Source organism: Gopherus flavomarginatus, chromosome 3 (genome assembly GCF_025201925.1).
Source record: "Gopherus flavomarginatus isolate rGopFla2 chromosome 3, rGopFla2.mat.asm, whole genome shotgun sequence".
Lineage (NCBI taxonomy): Eukaryota > Metazoa > Chordata > Testudines > Testudinidae > Gopherus > Gopherus flavomarginatus.
The window spans coordinates 265,572,701-265,593,967 of NC_066619.1; the positions used below are offsets into that span (position 1 = coordinate 265,572,701).

General features: G+C 45.4%; 1 protein-coding gene across 7 annotated transcripts in view; it reads right to left on the reverse strand.

The window, feature by feature from the left end:
• RGS12 (regulator of G protein signaling 12) overlaps positions 1–21,267 on the reverse strand; it is a 169,592-nt gene that overhangs the window by 33,585 nt on the left and 114,740 nt on the right. For all 7 annotated transcript variants that reach the window (XM_050947324.1, XM_050947322.1, XM_050947323.1 and 4 more), the window contains 4 exons: positions 7,131–7,310; positions 4,364–4,517; positions 2,907–2,983; positions 269–469 (listed from right to left, as the gene is read on the reverse strand). In XM_050947324.1, the coding sequence (XP_050803281.1) occupies positions 269–469; positions 2,907–2,983; positions 4,364–4,517; positions 7,131–7,310 (612 nt within the window). The remainder of the gene's footprint in view (positions 1–268; positions 470–2,906; positions 2,984–4,363; positions 4,518–7,130; positions 7,311–21,267) is intronic.

Genomic DNA, 21,267 nt, shown 5'->3' on the forward strand with positions numbered 1-21,267 from the left:
GACCTCAAATCTTCTTGAAGCTCTCTTCTGAACCCTTTCCAATTTTTCAATATCCTTTTTAAAATGTAGTAGCAGAAATGGACACAGTATTCCAGTAATGAGCTCACTAACATTCTTCCATTGAGCAACATACACAAATCCTATTATCGTCAATATGAAGTCTGAATACAAAGAGGTAGAGTATTCCCCTAAATAATCAATAATCCCATATTAGTAAACTGACTAGGAAGTCTGAATTTTTTTCAAAAAGTATAGGAACATACAGTACCTTGTCTCCTCCAACTAAAAAAAGGTCTACTGCAGCTATGTTAATGCCATGTTTCTCACAGAGCCCAGATAACATCTCTTTGACTGAGAATCCTGATTTAACAATCATTTTACAGGATGAGCCATCTGGAAGGTTTATACAGCAGTATTTTGAGGATTTCTCTTTATCAGGTACAGATGCAGATAACCGAGAGGCATCAGACTTGTCAGAAACAAAAATGAAAGTTAAGAACAAACACACAGTATTACAGTCCAACAAATCAAACTAAGCAAGGGATCACACTTTAAACCATATTTGAGGTTTACCCTTCCTTCAAAATCTTTCTATTACCAGGTAATTTTTTTAAAACTATTTCAATTTAAGACAAAGACACTACCACAGACCAAAGTTCACAAATCTAAACATACTTTAAGTGCAGCCACCCCTAAAGGGAGAATTCAGACCAGGGGGAAAGCAGGAGGCAGTACCACACTGTCTTCCCTGAACTTTCCACTAGAGCAGCATTTCTCAAACTGGGGTCGGCGAATCTCTGGGCATCCCCAAGCATACTCCCAGGGCTCTGCGGGTCCTGCTGATCAACTCCTTCCCCTCCAGAGGCGCAGTGAGGCTAAGGCAGGCTCCTTACCTGCCCTGGCTACACGCCGCTCCTGGACGCAGCCAGCATGTCCCTGCAGCCGCTGGGGGAGGAACTGCTGGGAGCTGCCCTACCAAATTTACTGTTCAATTTGGTAAATTGCACGGCCATAGGACTTTAAAAATCTTACATTTCATGGCTTTAGATATTTAAATCTGAAATTTCACAGTGTTGGAATTGTGGGGGTCCTGACCCAAACAGAGGTCATGGGGGCAGTCACAAGACTATTGTAGGGGGTCACGATATTGCCATCTTTACTTCTGCACTGCTGCTGGCACAGCAGGGCTGCCTTCAGAGCTGGCTCCCAGCCAGCAGCCATGGAGCTTCCTGCAGCCGGGGGAAGATCCCAGAGGTAGGTCTGACCTGGCCCTGGGAGTGGCCTGTGCAAGGGAAGAGAAAGTCCTGTTCCTTCCTAGCCTGGTTGGGACTAGCAGCTAGAGCCCAGTGCATGGTAGGAGCTCCCAGCTGGGGTGCCCCAGCCCAGCCCCAAGTCCAGTGCCCCCCGTGACCATGGTGCCATGGGCAGTTGCTCAGCTATAAGGCTGGCACTGCTCCCTCCAAAAGTGATGACCCTCTCCCATACCATGCGACTCTCGCTTCTGTGCTGCTGCTGGTGGTGTTGCCTTCAGAGCTGGGTGTCTGGCCAGAAGCCACAGCTCTCCGGCCACCCAGCTCTGAACGCAGCACAGAAGTAAGGATGTCAATACCGCAACCCTCCTACAGTAGCCAGATTTCACAAGGAAAACCAGGTTTCACAGTTAATGATGCATTTTTCACAGCTGTGAATTTGGTAAGGCCCTAATTATAGCCACAGAAAAATCATCTTAGTACACACAAAGCATCAAAAGGGACAACTCCACCACATTGTTTTTACAAGGTAATATTTTGAAGTATTTAATAAACACTCAATTTAAATGGATGCTACCAATACAGTTCTGCACTGTTTACTTCTCTGTTTACCCACTAGCATCACATATATTAACAAGAATCTGTATAATTCTTAGAATCAAATTTGTAAGTCAAAGAAAGGGATACTGTCAGGATAAAAAAGGGTATTTTAAAATTATATTCTTTTATATGCTTTGTTAAAATTCACTTTAAATCCAGGGTGATATTAAATTTTAAGTTTACTTTTCATCATTTATATTGTTTACTTTGTGCATTTCATTCAGCTTGGACTGTGAAGGTGGAACTACATTGTTTATAACTATTGTGTCTTCACTTCTTGTTTCTCCACATATGAGCATGTGCTGCAATGTTTTAGTTGCAAATGCTGCTGGGAAATGCTTCACTCTTTTATCCCTCAAACATTGGGAACAGAGTCAAGCTATAGTGATTAGGAGAAGAGAGAGGAGGGATACTCAGCTTTGGGGCTGGAAAGAGCCAGGGCATCAAGGAAATGAGTTCAAACTCACATATAGTCAAGAGGAAGAGGACTCGAAGAGCTATTCAACAGGCAATTGTTCATAGCAGAGCTTAAGAGCTGCAGTAGCTGGGAGGCAAGGTGGGTCAGTTTGTAAAGAGCTTTAGTGTCCTTGGATTGAAAGACATTATAGAAGTGCAAACTTTTATTATAATGTCCAAAGGAACAGGAGAGTTGGGGTAGCTAGGAGAAAGGATAGACAGGATAGCTTGGAGATGGCAGGACAATTTTAAAAAAATAAGTATGTGAAATGCATAAAAGAGATATTTATCTTTACATTATAAGAAAGATAATTTAGGATCACAAATAGCACTATAATAGTGTTCTTTTAAAATATTTAACTATTCATCTGACAACCTGTTTGAACAACCAGACCCTTATTATTTCACAAAATGAGTATAGCTATAATTTTTTTTAAAAGTTCAGTCTAAAAAGAATATGAAATTTACATACAAAGACATATAGACATTTTGTTTATTTATACTATTGCAGAAAAATTGGGCTATTATTGATTTCCTAGGTAACAATCACTCCCATTTTTTCCCCATTCCTCTCATACTATTTGATTCTAAGGACCTTACCAGTTCAAGACTTGCAGCTGATGACATGGAGCTTTGTGATTCACGTCTGCAAAATAGTCCATTGGTATGCATAAAATCTGAGAGTGGGAAAAGTAGAGTGATAAGTAAAAATGTTTGGTTTTACTATTCATTAAAGGTGCTACAAAATCTCAAGTCATCTGACTAGAATATTCATTTTCTGATTTGGGAAAGAAAAATTCCAAATCCTTGTACTATCTTCACATGCCGAACATTTAAACATTTTTTAAAAGTAATTATTTATTGCTTATATAACACCACAGGTGTTCGTGGCTTTTTGCAAGCAGATGAAAAGACAAGGTTCCTGTTCCTGGAGGTGATTGCTTACATTTTAAAAAGTGACTACCAATTTACAATACCTTCAAGGTGAGTACCAGAGCCTTGAAAATCAGGCTCTTTTAAGGTGTCTCAAGTTGGACACCCAAAAACTGAGAACTCAATCCCTTGTCACTTTTTAAAGTTTAGGTCTATAACCTTAGTATCTGATTCTCCAGCCCTCATTCACGTACATGGCCCCCCTGACATCAACTGTACAGCTCACAAGGCTTTTTCAAGAACCATGGTAGGCAGATGGTGGGGAAGAAGAGACAGCAGTAAACACAATGTCTTACAGTAGCTGACTGCTGCAGTGGATTTCAGAATTTGTAGTTTTGTTTTTGCAATTTTTAAAAACTGTTTGCCTGTTAATTGCTTTGTGCAAGCCTCTGCAGCTGCCAAAATGTGGTGCTCTTTCATTTCAGTGAACTACAGAGATGCAAATATTCTCACTAATATAAATTACCTCAAACACAGTGCAATTAGCCCAGACCTCATTTATCTAAAAATAGTTCAGTGTTGTCTCATACAAAATTTACCATTTTCTCAAGAAAAGCTACTAACTGACTAGCAGTTGAATGAACAGGCTACACAACCCAGTCTCTGCCAATTAGATTATGTTTTAGTAACATTCTGTGCCTGTGGAATTTGTTCTCCCTCCCTTAATTGTTCCTCTATGCCTCCTTCAGGGATTTTTTTGTTTTGTTTTTTTGTAGGGAGAAGTAATTTCCCTATCTGTAAACTACGTTTCTATAAAAAAGCACTCTGATTCAATGAACTTGGGCATAGACACACCTATAGTTTTATTTCCATATATAGCTGTTTGAGAACCTCATGAAGACATGTTTAAACAGCTGAGGGAAATCTCATTGGTCCAGAATGCTACCAATTTCTCATTCCCCAGACTTTTGTCTACAGACCTCCACCTATTTCCATGACTGTTCCAGGCTATTGTGGCGCAGGACATGACCATTTCCCTCTGTCAGAGCTCAGCAGATCATTAAAAATCTGCTCCAGGTCATGTGTAGTAATGAGGCGTAGATTCCTTGCTGAGTGTTAATAGTGGGAACAATTCTGTCTATTGCTGAAGCAATCTTGCAACAAAGCAGGACTTGGAAACTCACCATTTTGGAAGTCATCATTTTCCTTTTTTTTCTGCGATCTCCCCACACTCTTACTTCTTGACCAGGAGAAAAATGTCCCTTTTTTTTTCTTCTCAGCATCTTCCTCTCCAGATTCTTCATTTAGGGACCTTCCTGACTTTGATTTTCCAATTAACTACCATCAAAACACAGATAAAATATTAGCTGGAGCACTCTTGCAAACATATTGTCTAAAGCATGGATTCTCAAACTCTCCAAAAGTGGACTATATTTTGAGAGAGAGTCTGGCTGACTGTCTTTTTCCTTCTCATTATTATGTACGCCAGTCTCCCTGCAACTGGCAATCAAATAACATGCCAGTGCAACAACAAAAACTGCTTATATGGAAAAGTAATATTGGGAAAGTGACGCAGTTGGAAACAAAAAGAAATACCAGCATAATGTGACTAATCAGCTCTCCACAGACTACTGGCAGTCTATGGACTACAGCTAGAGAACTAACGATTTAAAAGGGTTATTGGATTTCCATTTACTTGGTTTTAAAAAAAATATAGAATTTCATATACTGTAGAGCAACCTACCTAGGCTTGAAATATAAACTAAAATTAATACAGGTATCTGATAATGTCTTTCTTAACTAACATCTACTTATGTATAACAAATAATAGTCGATGAAAAGTATTAACATAGATATATTTTTAATTATGTTATGCCTACATTTTCTTTTAATGAGCATTTATCTTTCCCACATTAAAATATTCTTTAAAATGCTGAATTTAAAAGAAAAAACAACTTCTATCCATAAAATAGTGGATGCCCCAAAATTACAGCGGCTGACATAAAAAAAAAAAAAGTTAAAAATTACCTTTACAACCAAATAATGAATACTGTGGTAAAGTTATCTAGTTGCAAAGATAAAACTCTTAAATTTTAAAATGGTGATCAACGATTGTGGAAATAAGAATGAGCAAAGTTCTGATTCCTATGAAAGTATTACAAATTTTTAAAGCTTCCAAAGACTATGGGTTTTTTTTATTTTTATTTACCTAGACAAATTTTATAATAAAAAATGTTTAAACAACATGAAAGATTTGGCTGAAAACAGGCCAGGAAATTCAAAGAATAAATTCATCAGTTGCCAGCCCAGACAATCAGTCACTGCCAGGAATTCTGGCTTTCCAGGTAGGACTTTTTATTATTAATTAATTATTATTTTTTCATGTGGGATGAAGGTGTGAATTATTTCTTCTGAAAGGTACCAGATTAATTCAAGTCCTCTCTTTTTCCATGGAATAGTTCCATCAGAAAAGTAAACTTCCCACATTGCCCTAACCAACATGCATAAATCATATTCTACAGCAATAACCTTTTCACTTTGAAGGTCAAATGTATTATTTCAAAAACCCCAGGGCAACAGTCAAGGTTTAGGGACAAATTCTCTGCTTCTCTGCTCAGGCAGCACAAACCAGCTACAAGTCTCCAGCTGGAGATTCCACAGGTATAAGGGAATCCCAAACAGGCAAGAGACCTGATGTAGTCAACTCTTATATAAGCAGCAAAGACTCTTATATGTATCATCCCAAAACTCCGGGTGCAGAAGAATGTGACGGGCATAAGGAGGAGTGGGTGGAGCATGCTGGCTATCCTGCTGACATGCTGCCTTTGGAGACCATTGTCAGTTGGTGCAAGTTAGAGCAACTCCTAGAATATTCTCCAACCTGTGTTGGAGCAGAGAATCAGGAAGCTGTAATTGGATTTTAGTTATCACCTTCTCCTCCCCTTCACCTCTCTAGGGTTGTGTGGTGGAGGAGCATATCTTTTGCTACCTGCTCTCTGATGCTCAGGTAGAGACAAATCAAGTGCTTATCATGCACTTCTTAGGACTTCCACAACCTGTCAGGGGAACAGACAATGGAGCAGCCAAAGCTCCCTTCTCTCTCCCCTTCAATGCAACAGGTGGCCAATCCGGTGATGTTCTGATTATCAACTGCAGATAATTGTTGCTCAGCATCCCCTACTTCGGCCCTGTAGCAACAGGACCGATTCAATCATTTCAGTTTAAAAATCTCAGAATGTGGCTCATAGGTAGTTTTCAATTTACATATATCATCAGATACAAGTTTTCTTAACAGTCATTGTTAAGGATCAGAAGCTGGATACTATTGTAGTAAAGGGATAAATTCTAAGGATAAGAGGGAAGTTCATTTTCCAACCTTATTTAACCTTTGACCTCTCTGCTGGATGGATAGCAAGGATGATATTTTGAGACAGTAGCAGTGGTGGGTTTTGTGATATAGGCAATTGTCCATTGACTGAAATTACCAACTCACTCCACCTAGGTCATTGAAAGCACCCCTCAATTGTACTAGCATTCACTACTAACTGGCTGAATTTTAACTGGCTACCTGCAGTTGAAAATACCAGAACTTAGTTTCCTAACAATTATGGACTTCAATCAAAATCAACTTCTGAATTAGTGCATAAAGAATAATTACCTCATTTCATCAGCTGTAGAAGAAAATGCATTTATTTAGGCAATATATAAATAAAATTATATTAAAAAGGGAGTTAGAAACTTCTGTTAGAATGGATAAAAACCTATTGACAAATAAAACAATTTGTACATTAAGACTTGGCAATTAGATACTTTGTCAGCACCAGTAAATATGAACACTCATTAGTTTCTACACATTCTTGTTAATCTTCCAACAAATTTGAGTGGTCAGAGAAGTTCAGCTATGGATAATAACTTAGTTTTCAGAAAAGTAGTAATTTAATCAAAAGTCACCTTTTTTGGTGTAGAGATATGGGACCGCTCTGAGTTGATACTATGTTTAGATGTGGGGCTGCTGGGAACACGCTGTGGATCAGGAAGAGGGCGACCTTCTACTTCAGCCAGAATGCATTCTTGGTAAAGCGGGGATTTCAGAAAGCGAGTATAGCTATCAAACTTCATCAGATTAAAAATCTGAAATGTAAGTGCAGTGGGATAAAGGTTATACAAGATTAAATCTCATATGAAGAATGCAGGCCTATTTTTCAAGTATTATGTTCTTAAAACTCAGAGCATTAATGTGAAGACACACATCAGGCTTGCTTTTGTTGAAGTCAGTGGGAGTTATGCACCAATTTCAAATGAAACAGAACTGAGTCCTAGCCTCTTAGCATAAGGCTTTATTTTTACAAAAGGTCCAAGAATGGTCAAAAATGAAAACCGGTGTAGATAAGGAAAAATGGTTACCTACCTTTCATAATTGTTTTTCAAGATGTATTGCTCATGTCCATTCCATTCTAGGTGTGCATGCACCTACTTGCGTGGCCATTGGAGATTTTTGCCTTAGCGGTATCCATACGGTCGGCTGTGGTGTCCTCTGGAGTGCTGCACTTATGTGTCACTATATTTGACACCACCAGCCCTATACCCTCTCACTTCCTTCTTGCCAGAAACTCTGACTTAGGGGCAAGAGGATGGGCAATGGAATGGACATGAGCAACACATCTTGAAGATCAACAGTTACGAAAGGTAGGTAACTGTTTTTTCTTCTTCGAGTGCTTGCTCATGTCAATTACATTCTAGGTGACTCACAAGCAGTATCCTTGGAGGTGGGCTCTGAGTACATGGTTGCGTTGCTTGCAACACTGCTCTGCCAAAGCCAGCATTGTCTCGGGCTTGCTGGGTAAGCACATAATGAGATGTAAACGTGTGGACAGATGACCAGGTAGCAGCCTAGCAGATATCCTGAATTGGTGTCTGGGCCAGGAAGACTGTCGACGAAGCCTGAGCCCTAGTCGAATGGCGCTTGAAGATAGTTTGGGATCGCCTGTAGTGAAGCCTGCTCAGCCCGGATACCCAGGTCTGAGGTACCGCACACGAACTTCTTCCACTTGGCCAGGCAACAAGATCTGTTGGACATGGGCTGAGCATTCCTCCTCATTCAGCAATGCCATACCATGCTGTCAAATGCAACACCACCAGGTTTGGGTGCAGAAGACTGCCATGGGTCTGGGACAGCCGATCTGGCCAGAGGGATAGCTGTAGTGGGACAGCTACTGAAAGATCCAGCAGTGTGCCGGACGAGTGCTGTCAAGGCCACGCGGGGGCTACCAGGATAACCTTTGCCCTGTCCTCTTTGATCTTCACAAGGACTCTCTGGATCAACAGCACTGGCGGGAAGGTGTACATCAGGGCCCCACACCAGGGGAGCAGAAAAGCGTCTGGACAGGTAGCCCCTGTCCGTCCCCCTGGATCTTACAGAACACATGGCATTTCCTGTTCTGATGGGACACGAACAAGTCCACCTGGGGAGTCCCCCACCTCCAGAAGATCATACTGACCACCTCTGGATGGAGCAACCACTCATAGTGAGATGCGAAGGTCCTACACATCTGCTAACACTTTCCTGGTCCCGGGAGATGTGTGGCTACCAGATGAATGGCATGCTGCACACAGAAGTCCCAAAGGCAGAGAGCTTCTTGGCAAAGGGCTGCCCTGCCTGTTGATGTAATACATCATGGTTGTATTGTCCATCAGGACCTGCACCACCTTGCTTCTGAAGTGGGGCAAGAAAGCGTGGCAAACCAGGCAAGCCGCTTTGAGCTCTCTGATATTGATATGGAGGGCCAGACCGTTCCATAGCCAGTGGCCTTGCATGCTGAGATCGGCCAGGTGGGATCTCCAGACCAGGTCCAAAGCATCAGAGACCAGTATCAGCAAAGGTGATGGGGCCGCAAAGGGAACTCCTTCCAACAGCGACCCAGGGTCCAACCACCAATCCACGGACAACCAGATGTGATCCAGCACCCTCACTACCCAGTCTAGGTCGTGCCTGTTGGGCATGTAGACCAATGCCAGCCGCCTTGCAGAGGCTAGAGATGGAGCCAGGCATGACTGGCCACTTATGTACATGCAGCCATGTGGCCCAACAATCGCAGGCAGGTGTGAGCAGTAGTGAGTGGGTGGTTCTTCACATGGGAGATCAGGTCCGACATGGCCTGAAAACGTACCTCCGGAAGGAAGGCTCTGGCTCGTGTGGAGTCAAGAACCATCCCAAAGAAATCTATTCATTGGACCAGCCATAAGGTGGATTTTTGCTCGTTTATCAACAGGCTCAGGTCGTGGCAGGCGGAAAGCACCAGATTGAGGCTCCTCTACACTTGTTCCAATCATCAAGATATGGGAAGACCTGGACCCCTTGACGACTCAGGTAAGCGGCCACTGGTGCCATACATTTTGTGAACAGCCTTTGGGCTGATGAGAGGCCAAAGGGCAGTGCTGTGAACTGGAAATGTCACCCACCCACTATGAAACAGAGGAAACGTCTGTGATCCTGGAATATGGAAATAAGCCTCCTTCAAGTCTAGGGCAGCGTACCAGTCTTCCGGATCAAGGGAGGGGATGATGGAGACCATGTGAAACTTCTACTTCTTGAGAGACTTGTTGAGGCGTCACAGGTCCAGAATGGGTCTGAGGCTCCCTTTCGCTTTCGGGATTAGGAAGTAGTGGGAGTAGAACCCTTTTCTTTTCATATCTCGAGGGATCTCCTCTACTGCCCCTGGGTGCAGGAGGTTAGCCCCGAGATACTGTCTCTAGCACCTAATGGTCTGAGGTGACCCAAGACCAAGCCGAATGGTAGGGATGAAGATGGTTGAGGAAAGAACAAGGTGGATCCGAGGAGTTGACTGGGTTGTTACGCTCAAGCGCACCTTCAAAATGAGTGCTTCTAACCCCCGGGATGCTTTGCCAGGCTGGGCTGCATGTGTGAGCAGGAGGAGGAAGAGCAGTGACTAAAGCTCATGTCTCTATTCCTTCTCCTCAAAGACTCCTGTCAAGGCTGCCAAGGCCTTGGTGGTGGCAGACAAAATTGCTTCCTCACTGATTGTGGCAGAGGCAGACTCAGGGAACGAAGGGTGGGCCGAGTGTCCTTTAGGCCATGTAGCCGTGCATCAGTCTGCTCCACGAAGAGACCATTCCCATCAAATGGGAAATCTTGAATTGAGGCCTGCATTTCTTGGGACAGGCCAGTGGTCTGACACTCGCTCCTCTATCGCGACCTCGGATTGCTGCCAACTGTTGCTCTGATGTGGTGGCTGACAAATGGTATGAAGGGGGCATCTCCATCAAAGGCATGCTCCACGCACTCCAATAGAGCCACTGGTCGTGTTGCCAAGGCAGCATCACAGAGGTTGACAAAGCCTCAGATGCCCAATCGTGCTAGTGATGCCTCAGCGAAGGGTAGAGGAGCAAGTGTCCACCCCAAAACCCACTTCCTCTGTGGGGGATGATGTCCCAGGGCCTCCCCCGGGTAGTACAGTCATCCTCATCCCTGGACAAGGCAGTTCATGAATCTGTCAGCTAACCATCGCTACTGGAGACCGGCACTTCAAATAGGAGGACTCGGGGGACCGGTACCGCAAGGGAGATAGGTCCCACAATGCGGGGGATGGAGATCTGCACTGAGAAGACGACAGGCAGGAATATGAACTGTGCCAGCAATAGGGTGACTGGCGCCTCCCCCTAGGTGACCCACACTGAGATGGTGGAGCCTGTGATCACAGTGCTGGTGATTTGGGGTGAGCCGCAGAAGACGTGGGCTGTGAAGCCGGAGATCTGTAGCATGGAGTTGGAGAGTGCTGCATCAGCTCTGAGGATTGGTGGTGCTCAACTGCCCTCTGGGGGGTCCTGACAGCTGGCTTGCCCTCACAGGGAGCCTTTGCCACTTCCTGAGGCACACACGGTGATGACAGCGCTGGTAGAGGCCTCTGCTCTCCAGGCACTGGGAGAGCCTGGGAAAGTGTCAGTCCCGCCACAAGTCTGGGTCTCCTACCACTCCCAGGAGCCAGTGGTGGATCCTTTGGGGGGCTAGGGGACCTGGTTGGAAAGGCATGTCCATGTGGCTCTGGTGTGCGTGGGCGGCCTGAACTGGGTCCTTTGCCCGATACCCCATGGCCCTTCTTGCCAGGGAGCCATGCTTCTTGGCCTTCTTTTTGGGCACCGGTGATGGAGAGTGGTGCTGGTCGGAGCTCAGTGCCAAGGGGTGTGCTACGCATCAAGGACAAGATACTAGGGTAGAGTTTGGCCAGGAAGGCTCAGAAGCCAGGTGGAGAGCAGCTTTCATGAGGAGGGCCATCAGACGGATGTCATGCTCTTTCTGGGTCCTGGGTCAAAAGTTTTTGCAAATGAAACACTTGTCCTTCACCTGTGACTCTCCCAGGCACTTCAGACAGCTGTTGTGGAGGTCACTAATAGACATAGCCCTGTTGCAGTCCATGCAGGGCTTAAACCCCAGAGACCGGGGCATGCCCCACCTGAGGAATAGTCCCCACTGGGACCCTAATTTTAACTACACTTAACAATTACATTACACTAACTACTATTAACAAACTATTTACAAGGCCCTGAGGCTCAAAGTCAGAAGAGACAAAAAGCACTAGCCCTTGCTAGGCAAGGAAAAGGCACTCCGACTAACCACCACAGGTGGTAAGAAGGAACTGAGAGGGCGTAGGGCTGGCGTCATCTAATATACCGACGCATGAGCGCGGCACTCAAGAGGGTGTTGTAGCTGACCCTAGAGATACCGCTAGGGGAAAATCTCCGATGGCCACGCACGTGGGCGTGCGCACACTTAGAATGGAATCAACATGAACAAGCACTCAAAGAAGAATCAATGTTTTTTAACATATAAAAATTAATTTAATTAAATCTGATTTTTAAAGTAAATTAAAAATGTTTAGTTTTAAAATTCTATTTTAAAATTAAATTTGAAAATGACAACCGATAAAGTCTAAACTTACTCTAATATATGAAAATCATTTACATCATTTAAAAAAAAAATAAGCAGTATATATTAACTGCCAAACTGCTAAAGAAAGTTGAACTACTGAATTGGTGGAAACCACTGGCGAAGCACCTGGAACCACAGTTTGTTGAAGCAATAAACCAGCTTTTGAGAGCAGTAATCTTTTCTGCAGGTGCAGAGAATATTTTCTCATGTCAGTTTATTTAACTAGTTCTGTTCAATGATTAGTTCATTCCAAGTTAAAACCCAATAGGAATTTGAAAAAGCAGGAAAGTTTGTTTTTCTCTTCTAATCTCTGAATAAAAATTACTTGTGAGGATGAGATCTACTAGTTCCAAAATACTGAAGTACGCGTTGACAGCAAAAAAAAATCAGTTCAATTCACTAACTGCAGATAATACTTCCTTTGTTGAATAAATCAGTTTTAAATGGAAAACATGTTTTGATAAACTTTTTTCTTATTTATTTAGCAAAATTAAAGGTAATTTTATGTAACTAATTAAAATAACTTTACAACGTTTGTTTGTTTGCATTTTAATTGCATTCACATTCCCATCTAACTGGAGCTTGACACAAAACACAAGTAAAAAATTAACCATCCAGTAAATAAAAAATGCACTATTCATCATTTTCTAATATAGTGAAATGTAAAAATTAAGAACGTGAATAAATGTAAGTTAAGCTATATAACTGATTTTACAAATGTGTATAGATACACTATATCTTCCAAGTTTGTAAAAAGCAGCACCAAATTTAATGTAAAGACTATTTAATTGCAACTGAACATGTTTTATTGGTTACCAACTAATGTTGTGAACTTTTCTTTAGGAAAATAACTAAAAAGTACAAATGCACAACATTCTTAAAATCAATTATTTAAATCAAGGCTTCCTTTTTACTGATTTAAATTGTGAATCGAATTGGTGATTTACAAGACTCTGGTATAAAATCAATCAACTCTGATAACACTTTGGAAAAAGAAAAAAATGCAAGTATTTCTTAAAAGTGGAAAGGGAGCAGGATAAAATAGTTGGCAAAGGTGAGTGATTCCCTCACTCTGGTGAAGATGCAATCAATTGCTGGCCTCAGGTACAATGGTGAAATTCTTAAAAGGCAGGCAATGTCAGAGAGCACAAGTACTTAGGACAAGGCTCAAGAGAATACTCAGTGCAGAGAATTCAGGGTGGGATTACCAGGACTGACTGTTGCTGAACCCAGATGTAGTGGCAGATCCATATCCCGCTCAGAAAGGAGTTAAAAAGCTCCTCTAGACACAATCAACCTCAATCCCCATGTCTGCAGTTTATCATGCCTGGAGATAGGTGGGTCCTTAAAAGGGAGGATCCCATACCCTGGAAGGAGCAGGATTGTAATGGAGAGCACCCTGACCTTTAGAAGCAGGGGTTACTGACCAGAAAAACTGCCAGGATAGCTACCCAAGCCCTCTCAGAAAGGAGAAGGTCTAATACTTATTTTTTCTTTTCTTTTCTTTTTGTTTTTGGCTTCCCAAAAGCCTAGGACCCTGGTTTTGTGGACTTCGAAAGTATACTGACTTTTTTTTTGGTCTGGGCTACTTTAATTTCCCGCCCCCCACGCTCCACCAAAGGGGTAAGACTCCCTGAACAGCACAGCTGGAGTGCTCTCCCCAGATAGTCAGAGACAGAAGCAGCACTAACCTTCTTCCCAAGGGAGGCGCTAAAGAGGTATAGCCTACTACCCCAGGGAAGGGAAGTGCTGCTGCATGCTGCCAAAACACTGCAAGCTATGGATAGGCATTGCTGGAAGTCATTGTAATAGGGAATTACAACGCCTGAGCCTCATGGTCTCCCAGCTGTATTGCTGCTGCTAGGTTATCAAGGATAAATAAAAGCAAAGCCTGCAGAAACTAAGGAAAAAAAATCTTACTACACCTGACATAGCTGTTTCTTGAAAAGTTGCAGTCAGTACATGCCATTTTAAATGAAATAAAATGTATATGGATTATATTCTTCAATAAATCACAAGAATTTTAAGGTAAATACAATTTTTGATCAAAATGCTTTGATCGTGTTTACTACAGCATTCCCAAAATATTCTAATACATTAAACTTACTTTAGCCTTCAGACTGAAAAACAAAGTTTATCGGGGTTCCTCATAGACACAGGAATATGGCCGCCAGAAGAAAAATGGTTACTCATCCTCTCGCAACTGTTGTTCTTCGAGATGTGTTGTTCATGTCCATTCCAATCAGGTGTGCGTACACGTGCATGTGTGCACGGCAGCCGGAAAACTTTTACCCTACCAGCATCCATCAGGTCAGCCTCGGCGCCCCCTGGAATTGCACCTTCATGGCGCTCAATATAGAGCCCGCTGACCCACCGCCCCATCAGTTCCTTTGCGTGGGCTACTCTGAAAGAGGGATAGGAGGGTGGGTACTGGAATGGACATAAACAACACATTGCAAAGAACAGTTACGAGAAAGTGAGTAATCATTTTTTCTTCTTCGAGTGGTTGTTTATGTCAATTCCAACCAGGTGACTCACAAGCCCCAAGTTCAGGAGATGGGGTCGGAGTCATCCACTGATTGGAGCACTGCTCTTCCAAACGCCACATGGTCTCTGGCCTGCTGGATGATTGCATAGTGCATGGTGAAAGTGTGTATGGAGAACCTCGTCGCTGCTCTGCAGATTTCCTGGGTGGAAACTTGCACCAGGAGTTGAAGAGGCCTGAGCCCTGGTGCAGTGCACAATGATCAGAGGAGCAGGCACACCTGCCAGGTTGTAGCACTTACGGATGTAGGATGTGATCCATGATGAAATCCATTAAGAAGAGACAGGACGACCTTTCATTCTGTCCGCCACCGCCACGAATAACTGTATGGACTTTTGTAACGGCTTCGTTCTCTCAGTGTAGAAGGTTAGTGCTCTGTGGACATCCAATGAGTGAAGCCTTTTCTCCCTGAGACTTGAGTGTGGCTTAGGATGGAATACTGGGAGGAAGATGTCCTGGCTGATGTGAAACTGGGAGACAACTTTTGGGAGGAAATCCAGGTGAGGCCTGAGCTGAACTTTGTCCTTATAGAACACAGTGTAAGGAGGATCTGATGTTAGGGCCTTGAGCTCAGACACCGTCCTGGCTGAGGTTATCGCTACCAGAAACTCCACCTTACATGAGAGATAGGGCAGGGAGCACGTCGCATGTCGCCAAAGGTTCAAAGGGCAGACCCATGAGTCTGACCAGATTGAGGTCCCAAACCGGGACCGGCTGTCAGGCACATGGGTATAGCCTGTTGATACCTTTAAGGAAATGGCTGACCATAGGGTTAGCAAAGACCGAGCGGCCCTCTGCGCCTGGGTGGAAGGCAGAGATGGCGGCCAAGTGAGCCCTTATTGATGACACAGACAGCCCCTGCTGCTTGAGATGGAGAAGATAATCCAGTATAAGTGATACACAGGCGAGCACTGGGGACCAAAGGTGCTGCGCCAACAAGATTGAAAATCTCTTCCACTTGGCAAGGTAGGTGGCCCTTGTGGAAGGTTTCCTACTGTCAAGGAGGACTTGTCTAACTGGGTCCGAGGAGGAGACCTCCATCAGGTTCAGCCATGGAGCTTCCATGCCATGAGGTGTAGCAACTTGAGGTTTGAGTGTTGGAGACAGCTGTGATCCTGCGTTAGTAAGTCCGGGAAGAACAGCAAGGTGACTGGGGATTCCATGGACATTTCCAGGAGTAATGTGTACCAGTGCTGGCAGGGACAGGCTGGAGCTATCAATATGACCGAGGCTTGCTCCGCCATATCCTGAGGAACACCTTGTGGATAAGAGGGATAGGTGGAACGCATATAAGAAATGGCCTCCCCATGGGAGGAGGAAAGTGTTGGCAATGGAGCCTGGGCTGTGATTCAGGAAGGACCAAAACTGCTGGCACTTGCTTGTCGCATGGCGTGGCGACCAGGTCTATCTGGGGAAAACCCCACTAACGGAAGATTGAATTAGCAACATCCGAGCGAAGGGACCACTCATGGCCGTGGAATGTTCTGTACTCCAGAGAGGTATGATGTTTGCATATGTATCGAGTGCTCTACACAGAAGTCCCACAGCATGAGGGGAGAGGAACATGCGCCCCCTCCCGTTTGTTGATATAAAACATTGCTGTGATGTTGTCTGTCATAACTAATAAACATCTCCCTGTCAAGTGGGCTCAAAGTCTGGCATGCCAGGCGCACCACTCTCAGCATTCTGACATGGATATGGAGAGCAAGTTCAGCCTGAGACCAGAGGCCTTGTATCCTGAGGTCTCCCAAATGTGCTCCCCAGCCCAAGGCTGACAGATCCGTCACTAGCGAGAAAGATGGCTGAGGGCTGATGAAGGGGATCCCTGCACCTACTACCTGTGGGTCAAGCCACCACAGGAGGGAGTAGAGTACTGGGCAAGGCAGGGTTATGATCTTATCCAAGCTGTCCCGGACTGGCTGATACACTAATGCTAGCCATGACTGAGGAGGTCGAAGTCTGAGTCTTGCATGCTGTACTTCATAGGTACAAGCCACCATGTATACCAGGAGTTTCAGGCAATTCCTTGCTGTAGTGGTGGGGAACTGCTTGAGACTTTTCATGTCGTCGCCCAGGGACCAAAACCTTGCTTCCAGGAGGCATGCCTTGGCCTGCGTTGAATCCAGTACTGCCCCTATAAACTCTATCCTCTGAACTGAGGACAGCACTGATTTCCCCTCATTCAGAAGGACGCCCAGTTCGTCAAACATCATTCTTATGAAGTTGATTTGTGCCTCCACTTGAGACCTGGAGTGGCCCTTGATGAGCCAGTCATTGAGGTAGGAGAACACCAGTACCTGCCACCTGTACAGGAAAGCAGCCATCACTGCCACGCACTTAGTGAACACTCAAGGTGCCGCCAATAGGTTAGTGGTGAACACCACCGATTTGACCTAAGGTATTTTCTGTGGGACAGAATTATTGCTATGTGAAAGTACGTGTCCTTCAAGTCGAGAGCGGCATACCAGTCTCCTGGATCCAATGAAGGGATGGATGCCCAAGAGACCATGCAGAAGTTGAGCTTCTTCATGAACTTGTTGAGTTCTCAGAGGTCTAGGATGGGCCCAAGCCCACCTTTGGCATTTGGTATTAGGAAGTATCAGGAATAGAAACTCTTGCCCTTCTGCTCCTGAGGAACTTCTTCCACTGCGCCTAGCGAAAGGAGCGAGTGGATCTTCTGTATAAGGATGTGCTCATGAGAGGGGTTCCTGAAGAGGGACGGGGAAGAGTGGTGTAAGGGTGGGAGGGCACAGAATTCGATGGAATATCCCCTCTCTACCATGTGGAGCACCCAGCAGTCTGAACTGATACGGAACCATGCATGGCAGAAAGGGGATAGTCAGGATGAAAAGGTAAGGCGGAGTAGATCCAGTTTTTGTCCTGGGGCACCATCCTCAACCACACCCTCAAAAGTCCTTTAAACTGTGGAGTCTTTTATCTGTTTTCTTGGAAAAGAGGGCCGAACCCTCAAAGGGGAGGTCCTCAATGGTCTGTTGGACCTCATAGGGAAGACCCAAGACCTGCAACCAGGAACTCCTCCTCATTGCCACCCCTGTGGCCACTGCACAGGAGGCAGCATTTGCCCCATCCAACACCACCTATAGGGAAGCTCATGCAATTAGTTTCCCTTCCCCCACCAGTGCAGAGAATTCTGCATGGGAGTCCTGCGGCAGCAGCTCTGCAAATTTGACCATTGCAGCGCAGGTGTTATACAAGTATCTGTTCACAATGGCCTGCTGGTTCGATACGCAGAGCTGCAACTCCCCCTGTGGAGTAGACCTGCCTCTCAAATAGATTTAATTTTTTAGCATCCCTATTTTTAGAGGAGGGCCCCTGGTAGTCCTGGCGCTCATGCTGATTAGCTGCATCAACCACCAGGGAATCAGGGAGTGAGTGGGTATATAAGTGTTCATATCTTTTTGAGGAAACAAAGTACTGCCTTTTATTTCTCTTGGCCATAGGGGGAAAAGAGGCTGGAGTCTGCCACAATGTCTTTGTGGTGTCAGCGATGGTCTTAAGTAATTGCAGGGCAATGCAGGTGGACCCGGAGAGGGCGAGGATGTCTACAATGGGGTCAGTGTCCTCTCCTTCTCTGCCTGGATCCCCAGGTTCTGGGCCCTCCACTGCAGCAGCTGCTGTAGGGCCCTGTTGTCTTCCAATGCTGGGGCTGTCAATGTCCCTGCCATGGTCTCATCTGGGGAGCATGAGGAGGAAACACGCCCTGCTCACTCCCCTCAGTGCCTGGGGGGTCACGTGGCACCTGGTATTGCTGCGCCATGTCAGCAGCATGCGATGCCGGGGTCGCTGGAACTGAGATTGTTATTGCTGCTGTTGTCAGTGCCAATGCAAGTGGTGTTGAGCTCACTGATGCCAGCGGCGTCAGCGCCGCAGGCGAAGAGAGGGCGTTGGTGCCGCCAATGCCTGCAGAGGAACGAAGGAAGCTGACGTTACTGAGGCGGATCTGGACCTCAACCCCTGGTTCTGTCCCTGGCCTTGATGATATACCCAGGTCATCAAGAAGGGCCACCAAGTTGGGTGTTTCCACTGGGGTGGCCACAGTGCTGGATAGGGCTGGCAGTCATGCCAGGACCTTCTGTTCCTGGTCCTATCAGAGCAGTAGGATTCTGCCTCCAACTCTGAGGTCTCTGAGAAGGAGGACCACAGAGGAGCGGTGCTCCATGGTGCCAGCAAGGGGTGCTGGGAACAGGGGGACCGGTGCGGTTCCCCCACGTGGGTGGACCATGCCAGGAAAGGTATGCTGGAGATGGAGATTGGCATGCCATCATCACTGCCTTGTCCCTTGATGGGATCAGTGGTCAGGCTGTCACCAGTGATTTGTCCCTCCTCTATGGGGAAGATGGTGCCATGAGGCGCATAAGGTCCTGAGTCACCCTGAATGCCTCCAACGTAGAGGGGAGCTGGAGCTCTCCACCACATCAGTTCGGAGAGCGGTGAGGGTTCGGACTCAACTGGATCCCCGAGGTGGCAGGAGTCAACAAGAGACTGAGAGGCAGAGGGGCCAAAGTGACGTGGCCCTGTTTGAGTCTCCTTGCTGCAGGCTCCTTGGGCTTGGAAGGGAGAAAGCAACCCCTTTCTGGCCTTTTCTTTTTCTGTGGCACCAGGGACCGAGACCGGTGCTTCACAGAAGTTTGTCGATGGGCAGAGCCATGGCGGTGCCACGATTCCTTTGGATCCTTTCTTGGAAAAGGCTCACGCATCATCAGTGCTGGTGCACTGTAATGAGGAAGTGCTGGGCATGGGTTCTGCTGACTCTGCATCAGATTGTGTCTGGAATGCAGCCTCCACAAGAAGGATCTTGAGCCTTTGCTCCTGGTCTTTTAAGGTCCTAAGGCAAAATCCTTTGCAAATTCTGCACCTCTCCTTCAGGTGGCTCTCCCAGAGACACCGCAGATAGGAAGAGTGCGGGTTGCTCTCAGGCATAAATTTTCCAGAGTCTTCGGAGAGTTTGAACCCTGGGAACCGGGGCATGCTCCGATGCCGAGGAAATGTTGGTGTGGCGGTAGACCCCCAAAAGGAAATTCATGTCCCAACTATTAATACTAAATTAACACTAGTAAACTACTGGAGATCTGTTGAGTGAGTGAAACTACTGAGAACTAACTATAAACACTAAGAGCGGACACTGCCCAAACGCGCTTGCAAAGCAAGAGCAACTGGTTGTTCCAGCTAGCCGTCACCGGCAGTAAGAAGGAAATGAGGGGTGGCGGGTCGGCAGGGCTCTATATTGAGCACCATGAAGGCACAACTCCAGGGGGCGCCCAGGCTGACCGAACGTATGCTCCTAGGGGAAAAGTTTTCTGGCTGCCATGCACGCGCGTGCACACCTGATTGGAATTGACATGAACAACGACTCGAAGAAGAAGGGGAAATTGCTATCCATGCCCTGCTAAATCCTGCATTATATTCTGTAACAACTTACCTTTAATCTCTCAGCAGGCATACAAGCAGCCTTGCCACAGTGATAACATAGAGAGAGCACACTCAAAACATGCCAACCCCTTCACTTTACTGCACAGTTACTGTAGTCTTACTGCAGTGCTTTGAGTTTAAGCTACTTTATCTTCAGCTGATTATCATTTGCCCTGCATTATTATTTCCCTAACATGTGCTCCATCCCCAGCTTGCCTGAATTTAACATTACTCTCATTATACTCCAACAGTATGCTTTAGAAGCCATTCCTCCAGAAAGCCTATAACTAGACTACTCAGATACTGGAGCAAAGTGAATTCTCATTATTAACCCCATCCATACAAGAATTCAGAGTCTCTGTTGTACAGCGCCTAGAGAAAATGGCACTCAAACAGCTGCACTCATTAATGGGTTTTAATCCTGCGGATGAGGAGTAAAACAGTAGAGCAGATTTTGTTCCTCATGTGTTAGGAATGTAGTAACACCTTAGAAATTACTTGAATGTCCAGATATAGCATTTTCAAGGCCTTTAAGTATCTTCCAGAGGTATATTTCAGAAAAAGGAAATGTAACATCTGTGGTTGAATTGTAGCCTATTTTGTTCATATGTGCAAAGCAAAGTTGATGTTATCACTTTTATGTACAGAGGAATAAGAGAAATAGAGCTTTTTTTTTTTTTTTTAAACAACTTAAGTAGATCTCTCTGCTCCTTGTAGGACTTCTTCTTGTTCCTGCAGAGAAGTTCTTGCTACATGCACTGGCCGAGAGGTTTAACAGTGTGATGTTATATCAGGGGTCCCCAATGCAGTGCATCTTAATGCGCTCATGTCCTGGCCCCTGGGAGAGTACCCGCCGAAATGCCGCAGCAGCATTTTGGCGGGGATGCCTCTCGATGACGATGCTTGTCGCTGACAAGTGACGTCATCGAGAGACGTCACTCCCGAATTTCAGCGGTGACGCCTCTCGATGACGTCGCTCGTCGATGGCAAGTGACGTCATCGAGTGGCGTTGCTGCTGAAATTCGGCAGCATTTCGGCGGATGCTCCACTGCCGCAGTGGTCCTTCAGCTGGTGCCCGCCAGCCAAAGAGGTTGGGGACCACTGCGTTATATGATTAAAATATGGCCAGGTAGATCATTGTTGCTACCACTGTTACATAATTGCAACAA